Source organism: Hibiscus syriacus, unplaced genomic scaffold (assembly GCF_006381635.1).
Source record: "Hibiscus syriacus cultivar Baekdansim isolate YM2019G1 unplaced genomic scaffold, ASM638163v2 tig00110415_pilon, whole genome shotgun sequence".
Classification (NCBI taxonomy): Eukaryota; Viridiplantae; Streptophyta; class Magnoliopsida; order Malvales; family Malvaceae; genus Hibiscus; species Hibiscus syriacus.
The window spans coordinates 53688-68211 of NW_024062729.1; the positions used below are offsets into that span (position 1 = coordinate 53688).

At 37.9% G+C, this 14524-nt stretch overlaps 3 protein-coding genes and 1 pseudogene across 3 annotated transcripts; all 4 read left to right on the forward strand.

The window, feature by feature from the left end:
* The first annotated feature begins 368 nt into the window (after positions 1 to 368).
* LOC120124258 (potassium channel AKT1-like) lies at positions 369 to 6311 on the forward strand. The gene is made up of 12 exons (XM_039142955.1): positions 369 to 665; positions 1467 to 1832; positions 1954 to 2011; positions 2101 to 2421; positions 2590 to 2835; positions 2933 to 3031; positions 3143 to 3175; positions 3260 to 3445; positions 3594 to 3788; positions 3876 to 3927; positions 4592 to 4615; positions 5324 to 6311. Exons 1-12 carry the CDS (start codon positions 475 to 477, stop codon positions 6208 to 6210), a joined length of 2658 nt encoding a protein of 885 aa, XP_038998886.1. The 5' UTR covers positions 369 to 474; the 3' UTR covers positions 6211 to 6311.
* Positions 6312 to 7626: 1315 nt separating this feature from the next.
* LOC120124257 (probable histone H2A variant 3) lies at positions 7627 to 8831 on the forward strand. The gene is made up of 2 exons (XM_039142954.1): positions 7627 to 7850; positions 8239 to 8831. Exons 1-2 carry the CDS (start codon positions 7743 to 7745, stop codon positions 8533 to 8535), a joined length of 405 nt encoding a protein of 134 aa, XP_038998885.1. The 5' UTR covers positions 7627 to 7742; the 3' UTR covers positions 8536 to 8831.
* Positions 8832 to 10958: 2127 nt separating this feature from the next.
* LOC120124256 (GDP-fucose transporter 1-like) lies at positions 10959 to 12466 on the forward strand. Its single transcript, XM_039142953.1, has one exon. The coding sequence runs from the start codon at positions 11215 to 11217 to the stop codon at positions 12247 to 12249; it is 1035 nt and encodes a 344-aa protein (XP_038998884.1). The 5' UTR covers positions 10959 to 11214; the 3' UTR covers positions 12250 to 12466.
* A 486-nt stretch (positions 12467 to 12952) lies between these two features.
* LOC120124159 lies at positions 12953 to 14506 on the forward strand (annotated as a pseudogene).
* Positions 14507 to 14524: the final 18 nt, after the last annotated feature.

The following is a 14524-nucleotide window of genomic DNA, read 5'->3' on the forward strand; positions in this document are numbered from 1 at the left end:
AATTTAGATTTTTTTTATTTTTTAAAAGTCAATAATGAAGGCATTTAGCTGTACTAAGAGAATAATTTGTAATAATTGAGAGACTCAATAAACTAACATCTTATAATCCGGATATTATTATTGTATTTTAGCCAAATATTAATTAAATTAAGATTAGATTGATTTTGTTATAATTATTTAAACTATTTCCATACATATATTCCCTTTTTTATTTTCATTTTTCTTAATGTAATTTACTTTTATTCATTGAAATAGTAATGAATCTTGCGACTGAATACTGTAAATCCAGCATGAACTATAAATACAATATGGAAATTATATGATTACACACACCAACCAAATTTAGTCAGCTAATCAGCTTATATAAATTGTATACATATTTAAACCATATAAAAGGTCCATTAGAGAGCTGCGTTTTCGAAGGAGAATAAGGCGGTGAAGAGAGAGAGAGAGAGAGAGAGGAGCTCGAGAACCATGGATACTCTGATAAGAAACAGAGGCGTATTCAGGGTCTCAGTGTGCGGGCAAGAAGAAGTGGAGCATCTCTCAAGAGACAGCAGCCATTACAGTCTATCCACCGGAATACTTCCTTCGCTCGGCGCCAGAAGCAACCGCCGTGTCAAGCTTAGGAGATTCATCCTTTCACCTTACGATCGTCATTACAGGTCGATATAAAACAAAAGGGTTCATTTCTTTTTTTCTCTTTTGATTTTATAACTCTGGGTTGTTCTTCATCACTGTTTCTGCAATCTTTTGAATGCTTTAGAATTATGGGTTCTTCTTGTTTTTTCCTTCTTCTTTTTTAATGTTGTTTTGACTCAAGGTGTCTGTTACTGTGGGGGATTATGGTCATCAATGGGTATAATAAGCTCATCTTTATTCTTTGCGGGAAAATCACGGCATTGAATCTCGTGGGCCTCGTTTTGGCAAATACGAAGTAAAAAAAATGTTTTCTGTTTTTGATTTCTTCGATGCTAGCTTGCCATTTTCTTCTCGTTTACACTCTGTTCTCTAGCGAGAAAAGCTAAGAGTAGAGGACTTTGATGCTGATTTCACATTAATGCAACTGTTTGTTTCTTTTGGTATTTGACTCTTTTTTCCCTTCCTCCATTTGTTTCTTGTTAGTTCGTTACTGTTATCATTTTGTTTTTATTAGTAAGATTTATGTTTTTGTTATACGTGTTGGGTATATGAAGAGGAACCATCCTGAAATCAGAATCTCTTATGGTGCTTTGCTGAAATTATTGATAATATTACTTTTCCTTTTAAAAGACCTTCAGTTTGATTCCTCTCTCTTCCAAAAGAATGATTTTAATATCAAACTTTAGGGTCTTGATGTGCTGAAATCTTTAGAAACTTGTATGCACTGTTGTCCTTTGTCCTTGCAGTTTCTGTTGTTAATCGAGTGGTTTCGAAACGTTTTATGCGAATTCGAAGTCGGCATATAACTATATCGATTCTTGCAGGATATGGCAGACTTCGCTGGTTATTCTGGTTGTCTATACTGCTTGGGTATCGCCGTTTGAATTCGGATTCATTAAGAAGCCGCAGGCGCCACTCTCCATTACTGATAATGTTGTTAATGGATTCTTTTCCCTGGATATTGTTCTCACCTTCTTTGTTGCATACATGGATAAAACTACCTATCTACTCATTGATGATCAGAAGAAGATTGCTTGGAAGTATGGCAGTTCCTGGTTGGTTTTCGACATTATATCCACGATACCATCCGAACTTGCTCAGAAGATCTCCCCTAAGCCACTACGCTCTTATGGCTTGTTTAATATGCTTCGCCTTTGGCGTCTTCGCAGAGTTAGTGCCTTGTTTTCAAGGTATTGGAGTTCCTTTTTCCCTTCTTCAGCTGAACTTTGTAACTTAATTAAGTTTAAAAGTTTGTGTATTACCTTCACTTGTTTGATTGTGGCATGATTATTTGTTTTGCTTTTTCAATAGATTGGAGAAAGACAAGAACTACAACTACTTTTGGGTTCGATGTGCTAAACTTATTTGTGTGAGTACTACAAAAAGAAGCTAGACGATTAGCCATGATTTTTGTTTCTAGTAAGGCACGATTCATGATGCTCTGGATGGTTTTTGTAGGTTACTCTCTTTGCTGTTCATTGTGCCGGATGCTTCTATTATCTTATAGCTGCACGATATCATGACCCGGGAAGAACATGGATTGGAGCATCTTTGGGAGACAATTTCCAGGAACAGAGCTTGTCAATTCAGTATGTGACATCGATGTACTGGTCTATCACCACACTGACTACTGTTGGCTATGGGGATTTGCATCCTGTGAATACAAGAGAGATGGTATTTGACATTTTCTACATGCTTTTCAACCTTGGGATGACAGCATATTTGATCGGTAACATGACCAACTTGGTTGTCCATGGAACCAGCCGAACGAGAAGATTTGTAAGTGACATATTATAGTTTATCTAACTAATCGATTAGCTTGAGTTATTTTTTCTTCTTTTCAATGTGTGTGTTTCAACTTTTGAGTTCCCTCAATTATGCATTTTGTCCACACCAATATAGGATTTTCCTTTGATAATCGTTCCTTCTTGTGCTGTTGGCTCTCAGAGGGATACCATTCAAGCTGCCTCGAGTTTTGCTCAAAGAAATCAATTGCCTCCTCGCCTACAAGACCAGATGCTGGCACATCTATGTCTGAAGTTCAGGACAGATTCGGAGGGGCTGCAGCAGCAAGAGACTCTCGATTCCCTTCCTAAAGCCATCCGTTCAAGCATTTCGCATTATCTTTTCTACTCTCTTATGGATAAGGTGTACTTGTTTCGTGGCGTTTCTAATGACTTGCTTTTTCAACTGGTAACCTACTAGAAACATTCTTAAGCTTTTGTACCGAAATTCTCATCTTTAGCTCTTTTCTGATATCTTGATCCGTATTTGTGAATAAATTTCTAAGGTCTCAGAGATGAAAGCTGAATATTTTCCTCCAAAAGAAGACGTCATCCTGCAGAATGAAGCGCCTACAGATTTCTACATCCTTGTCACCGGTGCTGTGGTAAAGCTCCTTATTTCTTGATCAAAATTCTGGATATTCTGTTGAATGATTCATGTTATCAAAACTTTTTTCTTCTGAAAACGGTCCTTGATGATTTGCTTTGCTTCTCAGGATCTTTTGCTTCTCAAAAATGGAGTTGAACAGGCAAGTTGCATCACTGAAACACTATCTTTATCGATCGATAATCAATGAATGAATGGTAACTGAATTAAATGCCAATGGTTTCAGGTCATCGGAGAGGCAAAAACAGGTGATATCTGTGGTGAGATAGGTGTACTTTGTTATAGGCCACAGCTCTTCACAGTGCGCACAAAACGATTGTGCCAACTACTACGTCTAAACCGAACTACGTTCCTTAATATTATTCAGGCCAATGTTGGAGACGGTACAATAATCATGAATAATCTCCTTCAGGTATATTTTCTTGTACAATATGACTTAGTGACTAATCTTGTCAGTGCTAGTTTCATTATAAATTTGTAGATAGAAAACTAAGATTAAATATGCAGAAGAATAAGCTTTTCACTTATTCTGCACTCCTGGAATTCCTTTTTCGGGGCAGCATTTGAAAGACATGAACGATCCAATTATGGAAGGAGTCTTAATCGAGACGGAGAACATGCTGGCCCGGGGTAGAATGGATCTACCTCTCAATCTTTGCTTTGCCACACTCCGAGGAGATGACTTGTTGTTGCATCAGCTACTGAAAAGAGGGCTAGATCCTAACGAGTCGGACAACAATGGAAGAACAGCTCTGGTTTGTGAAATTCTCCGGCTTTCGATTTGGTCATGTCCCTAAGTTATCAGGACTGTAGTTCTAATCTTTATTTTTCTATAAAATTAGCATATAGCAGCGGCCAAAGGAAGCGAGAACTGCGTCCTTCTCTTGCTGGATTTACGGTGCAGATCCTAAGGGGGTGTTTGGTTCAAGGAATGTGGGATTCCCATGGGATGGGAATCCCACATTCCTATGTTTGGTTGGCTGGGAATCTCATTCCCGGTAATGTTTTATTACCAATAGTAGATTTTTTGGGGTATATTACCGGGAATGTCATTACCTCCCTTCCCTTAGGTATTGTAACATTACCGGCGTTTTGGACTAAAATGCCTTTAAATTTTTATTTTTTTTCAAAAATATCCTTCTTCTGTCATTGAATAATAAAAATTCTACGAAGGTTAAATTACAAATTTATCCTTAAATTATTTTAGATTTACAAAAAAAATCTATAATTAAAATTTTATATGAAGTTTAGGGGTTAAATTTTTTTTACCCTTTCATTAAACATTTTTTTATATTTTTAATTTTGTAAAAAAATTATATAAATATTATGAATTTAATTTTTTAAAGAAAATATATAAATATTTTACAATTTGTAATATTATACAAATATATAATAAGGACAATTTGGTCAAATATACATTCCAATAATCTTTTATTCCTTTGACCAAACACGGTAATCTTACATTCCTGCTAAACCAACCAAACACAAAATACAACATTCCCAGTAATCCTATTCTCTGGTAATCTTTTATTCCCACTGGTAATCTTGCATTCCGTGAACCAAACGCACCCTAACTGTAAAGGTATTCTCAAGTCCTTTTCGTTGATTTTTGTTTTCCGTCAGGCGATTCTCGCAGTTCTTTTTTCATTGGTCCTACAGGTGCCATTGGTATCACATATAAAATATTATGCATAGGAATACATGAAAGGTAGCATTTTCTATTTGCATAATTTAGATGAATGATGATGTTATGGTGTTGACTTCTTACGAAACCGAAACCGAAAAGCTCTTCTACTTCGAAGCTGGTTTGATCAAATAATTCCACTTTGAATTCATGTTAGAAAAACCAATCGAGCTAAGCTCGGCTCTTCTGGTTTTAATATTGGCCTGCAACTGTTCGATGTCATCCTCATTTTTTAGTCAATTATTTTCCCAACAAGAACTCAAATATATATATATATATATATATATATATATATATATAATTCTCTTGGATAAGATGACTGGAACCCAGGTTTTGTTTAAACAATGTGCCCAAAAATGTCAAACAAAATTATCTTGTCATGTTTTTTTTTCAGTTGACTTTCCTGTCTTATATTTTATCATGCCATTTTTTTTGTCTATGAATGTGATGATTCATGTCCTTCCTGCTATAAGTTTGCCCATATATTTATTTGGGTCAAATTTTTTCGATTCTCGTTAATCGGTTCGGTGATTAACACCGAACAAGCCGGAATGTGTTGAGTTATATTTTATGTTTCAACTGGTTTGTTCGATTTTCTATCTGCAGACTCAGAAGGAAGTGTCCCGCTATGGGAGGCAATGTTAGGTGGCCATGATACCGTCGCCCAACTGCTGAAGGAAAACGGGGGAAACATAAATGCCGGAGATGTAGGTCACTTTGCGTGCACCGCTGCCGAGCAGAATAACTTAGATTTGCTGAAGGAAATTATTCGATACGGGGGCGACATCACATGCCCGAGGATCAATGGTTACACGGCTCTTCATGTTGCAGTTTGTGAAGACAACATTGAAATAGTCAAATTCCTTCTGGAGCAAGGCGCCGACATCGACAAGCCAGATGTTCATCACTGGACCCCAAGGGATTTAGCTGAGCAACAAGGACATGAAGAAATAAAGACCTTCTTCGAATCGAGTAAAGAGATGAAACCTCCATCTATCATGTCAGTTACGGAAAAGCAGGAACCACGTTATCTCGGGAGGTTTACAAGTGAGCCGGTCATCCGGCCTGCAGCCCCGGAAACAGATGGATCCTGGGGCCAATCCCGTCCGAGACGTAGGACTAGTAACTTCCACAACTCTTTGTTTGGCATAATGTCATCCGCACACAACGTGGAGAGAGAGATGCTACTGTCCGTTCATCAACCAAAGAGTGTCAAGCATTCTGGTTTAAACTCCGCTAGAGTGGTCATTAGTTGCCCGGAAAAGGGAGAAACCGCCGGGAAACTAATTCTACTTCCCGGGAGCTTCCAGGAGCTACTCGACATCGGTGCTAAGAAATTAGAGATCTCCAGGGCTAAAATTACGAGCAAAGGAGCCGAAATCGACGACATTGCGGTGATAAGAGACGGTGACCATCTTGTTTTCGTTAGTCAGGACCAAACGCAACAAGAAGAGCCTAGCAGCCAAAGCTTCCGACACGACGGGCATTCATAGACCATCTGTGCACTTTCCTAACTCTCCTCCTCCCAAATCGAAGCCGTTGCAACCCGTCGTCTTCGGATATAAATGCGTCCGACACAATGATACTCGTTTATATATATATATTCAGAAGACTATGGTACCCTACCAAGTTTGAATGTGTATAAAGAAATCAAAGAATGTTGAGGAAAATTTCAGTAATGTGACCACAAGCCATTGGTACTTTGTAACAATCTTTGTAATCGTTCTTATTTCTGTGCCTACTCTAAGTCTATACTGTGGACCCGCCGTTGCTAATAATGCGATTATTGTAATTGTAACATGCATTATTAAATTTGAAAAAAAAACTTAAATTTGTTTAGTACCTAAATTATCAGTTTTTGTTTGTTTTAGTACCTAAAATTTTAATTTTTTCAAAATCTATCTAAAGTTTAGTGCCTAAATTATCAGTTTTAGCTCGTTTTAGTATCTAAAAATTCAATTTTTTCAAAGCCTACCTGAAGTTTAGTAATTAAATTATCAGTTTCAGTTCGTTTTGGTAGACAAATAAATATACATTGAATTTGTTTTATTGACCATTTTAATTATTTTAAAACTTGTAAGAAATTATAAATAGGGTACATTACGCGTTTAATACTTAAATTATCAGTATTGGTTTGTTTAAGTATCTAAACTTTCAATTTTTTCAAAACCTATCTAAAGTTTAGATTTGTTTCATTGTAGTACCCCGTTAAAAGCTTAATGTTAATTTTTGTTTAAAGTTTAGGTACTAAAACAGACCAAAACTGATAGTTTAGGTACTAGACATGTTAAGATTTTAACAGTGGGATACTAAAATGAAACAAAAACTAAATGTTAGTTATGGTTCTAAAAAAGTTGAAGTATTAAACGGATAAAAAATAATAGTTTAGATACTAAATGCGTAGTTAACCTTGTAAATATTTCTATGGTAAATTATGAGTTTAATACTTAAATTATTAGTTTTGACCCGTTTTAGTACCTAAACTTTTAATTTTTCAAAAGCATATCTAAAGTTTAATTTCTGTTTTATTTTAGTACCCGGCCGTTAAAAACTTTAGTTTTTGTTTGATTTTAGTATCCCGTTTGAAATTTAACGTTAAGGTTTGAAAAATAAAGTTCAGGTACTAAAACAGATCAAAACTGATAGTTTAAGTACTAAACGCGTTAAATTTTTAACGATAATTTATTATTTATTAAAAAAACATAATAGTCAAATTTATCTTTAAAAATAGTATAAAATTGTTTAAAAAAAAAAAGTAAAAAGCGAGGGCTAAATTTATTATTTTACCCGCTAAGATTTATCAAGATCGTAAATTTAAAGAAACGGGAGGGCTACTTCAGTAAAGGTCTGTTCTTTCCTTGCGAGTTCATCTTGATTGGAATATATAAAATACTTTCTGTTTCTTATCTCCGAGTCTAAGACCGCAAGCATTAACCTTTAGCCTTCCAACCAAATTCTCTCTGTTTTCTTTCTCCGTTAATCTCTAATTTTCTCGGCTTAAATTCTTCTCTTTGGAGCGGGAAAGATGTCTGGGAAAGGCGCCAAAGGTTTGACCACCGGAAAAATCCTCGCTTCCAGCAAGGACAGAGACAAGAAAAAACCCATCTCTCGTTCTTCTCGAGCTGGTCTCCAGGTGCTGTTTCTTTTCCCTTTTCATTGCCCCTTGTGATTTTTTTATCTGGGTTTTTTGCCTTGTTGTTTTTTGATGGGATGGGCCGATGGGGGTTGGATTAGTGTTTGAACTTGAGTTGATTAACGGTCTTTAATTACTTGGGGTCTTACGCATGTTTAGCAGTAACAATTTATGGTAGTTTGGAAATGGAACTGGCTCAAAAAGGCTGTATATCTGTTGTGATTCCATTACTTAGGATGCAGATCGAATCGAAATCGTAAATCTGAATGTTTCGATTCGAATACTAGGTTCTATATGTCTCTGTTGTGTTGTTTGTTCTTTGTGAATCACAACTTTGGGTATAACTAGAGGTTGGAGCTTCATATGTTATATATTGTATCTCCTGCAGTTCCCGGTGGGTCGTATCCATCGTCTGCTAAAGCAAAGGACCACGGCACACGGGAGAGTAGGAGCCACGGCTGCGGTTTATTCTGCTGCTATCCTGGAATATTTGACTGCAGAGGTGTTGGAGTTGGCCGGAAACGCGAGCAAGGATCTCAAGGTGAAACGTATTACCCCCAGACACCTGCAGCTTGCGATCCGCGGTGATGAGGAACTGGATACCCTGATTAAGGGAACCATTGCCGGTGGTGGTGTGATCCCTCATATCCACAAGTCACTCATCAACAAGTCATCCAAGGAATAGACTGATGTTTTATTGCTTGCAGGGATTTGCCATGCCAATATCTCGGCTGCATTTCTTAGCTGTGAGCTTTAAACTTAAAAACAATAGGCTGAAGCTTAAAGTAGCGCATTTATGCGTTTAGTTAATGTCGAAACTTAGGTCTAGACTGGTATTTTATTTTTCGTTTTTGTAGACGGTAGTGGCATTGTTTTACAGATTGACTGAACTGGTTGCTTTTGAATAGTTAACACATTGAACTAGCTTTAAGGTCATTGATGTGGTATAATATTAGATGTTATCTCATGAGTTTTATTATCGAATCGTTTGTTCTGCAGACTATTCTTGCATTTGCTTGCTGCTCTTATGAGCATGAAGATCAAATTTTGTTCTAGTGTCCCGATAACTCGAATCAATGCATGGCCTAATTCTGTTGTCACAGGCTGCATTGTTGCTTTTGAATCCCCAACCGAATGCTATTTGCCATGTTCTGTACCCTTACCTAATACTACCTTTAGCTTCCGTATACGCCAATCCATACCAAAGGGAACCGCTCGAGGTTTTGTCAAACCGGTAAAGAGTGGAATGAATGTATTGATATTCATCTTGAAAAGCTTCTTTCCAGCTAATTTAGCAAAGAAAAGCAGCTGTTCGGACATTGGAAGAACTAGAGGGCCCAATGTGGTGATTAGAGGTTGGGTTTAGTTCGGGTTATTTCGGTTTAGACTTAATTCGGGTCAGATTTGGGTTGGATCGGATCATTTCGGGTTTGTATTAAGTTGGGTCAGGTCATTTCGAGTTTCGGTTTTATTCGAGTCTATAGTAAGTCAGATCGGTTCGGGTATCAGGTCGGGTCATATTGGATCGGTTGATTTCAGGTCGGGTCATATCGGATCAGTTGTTTTTTAGGTCTGGTCAATATTCGATCAATAATTTTTGATTTGGGTCAACTTTGAATATTCATGTCAATTCAGGTTGAGTTGGGTAAAAGTCAAATCAAATATATATAGAATTATTAATATATTTTTGTAAAAAAAAAATGGGTTTGGGCAAATTAAATTCGAGTTAATTTTGGTTGATGTTATTATCGGTTCGGGTTTCTCTCGGTTCAGGTTACTTTCGGTTTGGTTAAATTGGAATTGGTTTCGATTTGGTTAAGGTTACTTTCGGTTTGGTTAAATTGGAATTGGTTTTGGTTTGGTTCGGGTTACTTTCGGTTTGGCTAAAATTTGGGTTGATTTCGTTCGATTTGGTTTTTTCGGGTATCGAGTCAAATTGAATCATCATGTTCGGGTCTATCTCGGGACTCGGTGGGCAAATCGGTTCGAGTAATTGGGTTTGAGTCAAATTTGCCAAGTCTAGTGGTGATGTTGATCTTTAAAGCATCACCAGTAATTGCCATGAGTAGGGGGTATGAGTAGGGGTGTTCAAATGGTTTACTCGGTGGCTGATCGAATCGAATTATCATTAATTAAATTAATCGAACTTTTTTTCTTTAACATTTAACTGAATCAAACTTTTTTTATCGAACCAAAAAAAAAGTTCGATTATTTTGGTCGGTTAATCGAATTAACCACTTTTTTTATAATTATTATAATTAGGTTAATTTAAATATAATAGATGTATATTTTTTATTTGAGTTAAAAATTAATTAGGTATTGATAATTTAATGAGCCTAGTGTGATTAGAGGTGGCAAACGAGTCATTCGGATCGGGTTTTGGTTATGTCATTTCAGGTCGGGTAATTTCGGGTCTTGGTTAAATTCGGTTTAACTTTGTTCATACTGGATCGGATCTGGTTCGGATCTAGTTTGGGTGTACGGTGAACCGGATCGGGTCGGGTATTGGGTTGGGTCAATTTTCGGGTCAGGTGATTATTGGATAAGTTATTTTTCGTTTCGAATCAATATCAAATTGGTTGATTTTTGGATCAGGTCAATATCATGAAAATAATGAATAGTCGAATGATCATTGTGTAACTTTTAACAGTCAATGGACTAAACAAAGCAACATCCTATAGTTGAGGTTCATTCTGTAACATTTAATAGTCGATGACTTAAGAAAACAATATTATATAATCGGAGATCATTTGTATACTTTATCCATAAAAATTAAATGTATGATTATAGTAATTTTATTAATTATCGCATCAATTTCTCAGTCAATCGCATGATTAGCTTGATTTGTATAATTTAAATACTTAAGTGTTTGAACGATAAAATTAAAATTCGACTATAGTTAAGTGGTCATGTATGTAGTTTATCGTGTTTTCCTCCCCATTAGCCTCTGAAAACGCCGTCGTATTTGTCATTCAAATCATTCTGAAGCACTGAAGTTTCGTTCTTCGCTTCGCTTTTTATTGTCATGGGAAAACAATGGCTCCATCGCTGTCCTTCTCGCCAGTATTACCAAATAAAAAAACGCGGTTTTTGCTTTGTAGTATTTGCCTTAAGCTCTTTCACAAATCACAATCATTCATTTCGATCTCTGCTTCCCCAAGATCTCACTGTTTCCTCTTGTGGGTGACTACTCTGTTTCGAAATCTATTCGTCTTTGAAATCTGTATTATTTTTCTTTAACTAGATCAGTACACATATCTGATTTCTTCTTTATTTTGTCATAATTTCGACTTATGCATCTTCCATATCTCAATTTTGATTAAGATCTACTCATTAGCTTCTGGGTGTTTGCTAGTAAGGGAAAATGTCGACAATTAGATTTGATTCCACTGAACAATACTATGCTACGAGCAGTTTGGTTGTTGGTTATGCACTATGTTCAAGTTTACTCGCTGTTATCAACAAATTTGCAATAACCAAATTCAACTACCCGGGCTTGTTGACTTCATTACAGTACTTGACTTCTGCTTTAGGAGTCTGGGTTTTGGGAAAGTTTGGGTTTTTACATCATGATCCTTTCACTTTGGATATTGCCAAGAAGTTTTTGCCTGCTGCCCTTGTCTTTTACCTCGCAATCTTCACGAACACCAATCTTTTGCTCCATGCCAATGTCGATACCTTCATAGTGTTTAGATCCTTGACACCCCTTTTGGTTGCCATAGCCGATACGACCTTTAGGCGGCAGCCCTTCCCGTCGAAGCTAACGTTTATGTCTTTGTTGATCATTCTGGGTGGTGCTGTTGGCTATGTGGCTACCGATTCGGCGTTTACGATTACCGCCTATTCGTGGGCGATTGCCTATTTGGTTACCATTACTACTGAGATGGTTTATATTAAGCATATGGTGATGAATCTTGGGTTGAATACTTGGGGTTTTGTCTTGTACAACAACTTGTTATCGTTGATGATGGCGCCGATGTTTTGGGTTCTGACGGGAGAATACAGAGATGTGTTTGCTGCTTTGAGAGCCAATGCAGGGGATTGGTTCGAACCTGTGTCGTTCACTGCGGTGTCTTTGTCGTGCTTGTTTGGTTTGCTCATTAGTTTCTTTGGATTTGCAGCTAGGAGGGCGATCTCCGCCACGGCATTTACCGTGACTGGTGTGGTTAATAAGTTCCTCACGGTTGTGATCAATGTGTTGATTTGGGATAAGCATGCCACTCCTTTTGGTTTGGTTTGCCTCCTCTTCACGCTGGCGGGAGGGATTCTTTATCAACAGTCGGTCACTGGACCGCCGCGTGAACCAATAGCATCTAAGCAGACAGGTGATGAGGACGAGAATGATGATGTCGAAGATGATCAAGGTAAGACTGTATCCGGTAAACATGTTTCTGTATGAGAAGTACTGTTTCTTATGTTTCATTGTTTTGGCCACTAAGAAAGAAGACTCTTGGGATTCATGAATCTCTAGTCTCCCAATTTTTAGAATTTAAACATGCTTAGCTCTTAGCCCTTTAGCACTTGTTGATATATGAATCATTATGTTTCGAATTCGGTATTGACGATATCGTGGCATTCTTTTGTTGCTTTATGTACTATTGGTGTCAAGTTTTTTTAATCAATTGGTTGTACTTGTGGCTCATTCAGAATCGCGGAATTTGTATCTTGTTGTTTCTTCTTTACGGTTCCTTGTTCGTAGATATTCTGGAGACCTTGATTTAAATATTGATGTTGACATCGGCTATCGGCTACAAACTTTTGCCATAGTTTGAACTCTGAATTTATAATGTGTCATATGGCTCGAGTGCTGTATGCTAGTGAAGAAGGCAGTGAGCCTTGGTTATATTAACCGATGTTCTGATCAGCATCTCGCAACAAATGCCGTTGATCGGCATGTGCAGTGTTGGGCTCGGACTTTGACACAAGTACTCTCCTGAGATTCTAAAGAAGCTTGCTTACCTTGGAATAAAGTAGACAATCCCCATGCTCCCATAAGTAGATAATATTTGCAGATATGCACTGATGAACACACACTTTCAGTTGATTATCATTTCATGCTGCACTGGATAGTTTATGTTTGGTTATTATAGATCTGCAAAGCCGAATTCTATATTCGTGGTCGGGACAGAAAATAGCGCTCAAGTTAGACATAGTTTAAGGAGCCGAGGGGGAAACCTGCCCTTGCCTGTCCTTGCTTAGATCTGCCCCCGGCAATGACCGTAGGCCATGTTGAGCGTTTCTTGTGGTTTGAACGCCCTTCATCAACCTGCCTAAACCTGCATTTTCAATGTCAAAACATCCTTCTCACCTGTGTTCCTGGCTTGATCTTGTAAAGCGATCCTTTCTTCGTTTAAGCGGCCCTTGAGAATCTCTGTTCTCTCGGGTTAACCTGGAAGCACTCTCGGAACACAAATCTAATCCGCTTGCCATATCCCAAAAGCCGATCCCCAAATAGTTGCTAGAAAGCAACAGATCAACCCTCATTGAATTTTGAACCCCTGAAACCCACATAACCTAGGTTTAGCTCGACATGAAACATAGAACATGCATGCTGTTAACATCAGCAAGCAACCCGTTTTGCTGCACAGGTCGAAATTAAGCACCCGTATCTTTTTTTCTGTTGTTCGTTATTGTCGTTAAAATACCCGATTTCCACGACAATCATATACGTCGATCAAAAGACAACATCACGATCAAAACTAGATTTAAAAAAAAAAGGTGACTCACCTCTCCACGACAATCATATACGTCGATTTCCAATCAAATTACTTCAGTGCTTTTTTCAACCATACCCCACCGTCCATTTGTCTGACCATGACGCTATCCGCATGGGATTCCTTGCTGGACACTTTGTCTTCTTTTTTCTATTAAAATATATATGTATATACAATAATCATCATCGTCATCATCATGTCTGAAGCAAAACTGGTCTTTCTATTTATAAACCCTTTGAAGACCAAATTATTGGTGCTGGAGAAAAGAAACATGGATGGATGTCAAACTTTAGGCACCAACAACGACACCCTCGGCTTCTGTCTCCTCCCTTCTGAACTCATACAAAGCATCCTCTTCTCCTTGGCTTTGCCCGAGATCATTCGGATGAAATTGGTCAACAAGTTCCTTGCTTATCTTATATCCGACCGGGACTTTATCCGGCAGTGCAACCTACGATCGAGGTCAGCCACTTGGTTGTTCGTCTACAATAAGCGTTGGCGTCGTGATGCCGCGATCCATAGTTTTCGGACCAATCCAACCGTTGGTTCAAGATTTGTATCGATGATTTGATGAAACAAGTTCTTTTTTACCCGGGTGAGGATGCTTACTTATTGACGGTGAGTGGGAATATCTTCTTGTTTGGTTCGAATAATCAAAAGGCAGTTATTGCCTTTAATTTGGTTAACAATGCAGTTAAGAAGATCCCCCCCATGCCCGTTAGGTCCTCGTGGCACTTCTCTGTGGAGTAGTTAGTGGAGAACACTCCCGTTGTGTTCGAATATAGATCCGAGACCCAAAAATGGCACTGCAGAGAAGCAGAGGAGTCAAACGAGAACATCCAGGCGAATGATTACATGTTTCTCAATGCAGTTAACGGTCCTCACGAGAGCTTGGTGGTCGCGGTCGGACCTGGACACGCCCAGCCGTTCATTCTACGACCAAGACTCAGAACCGGCGAG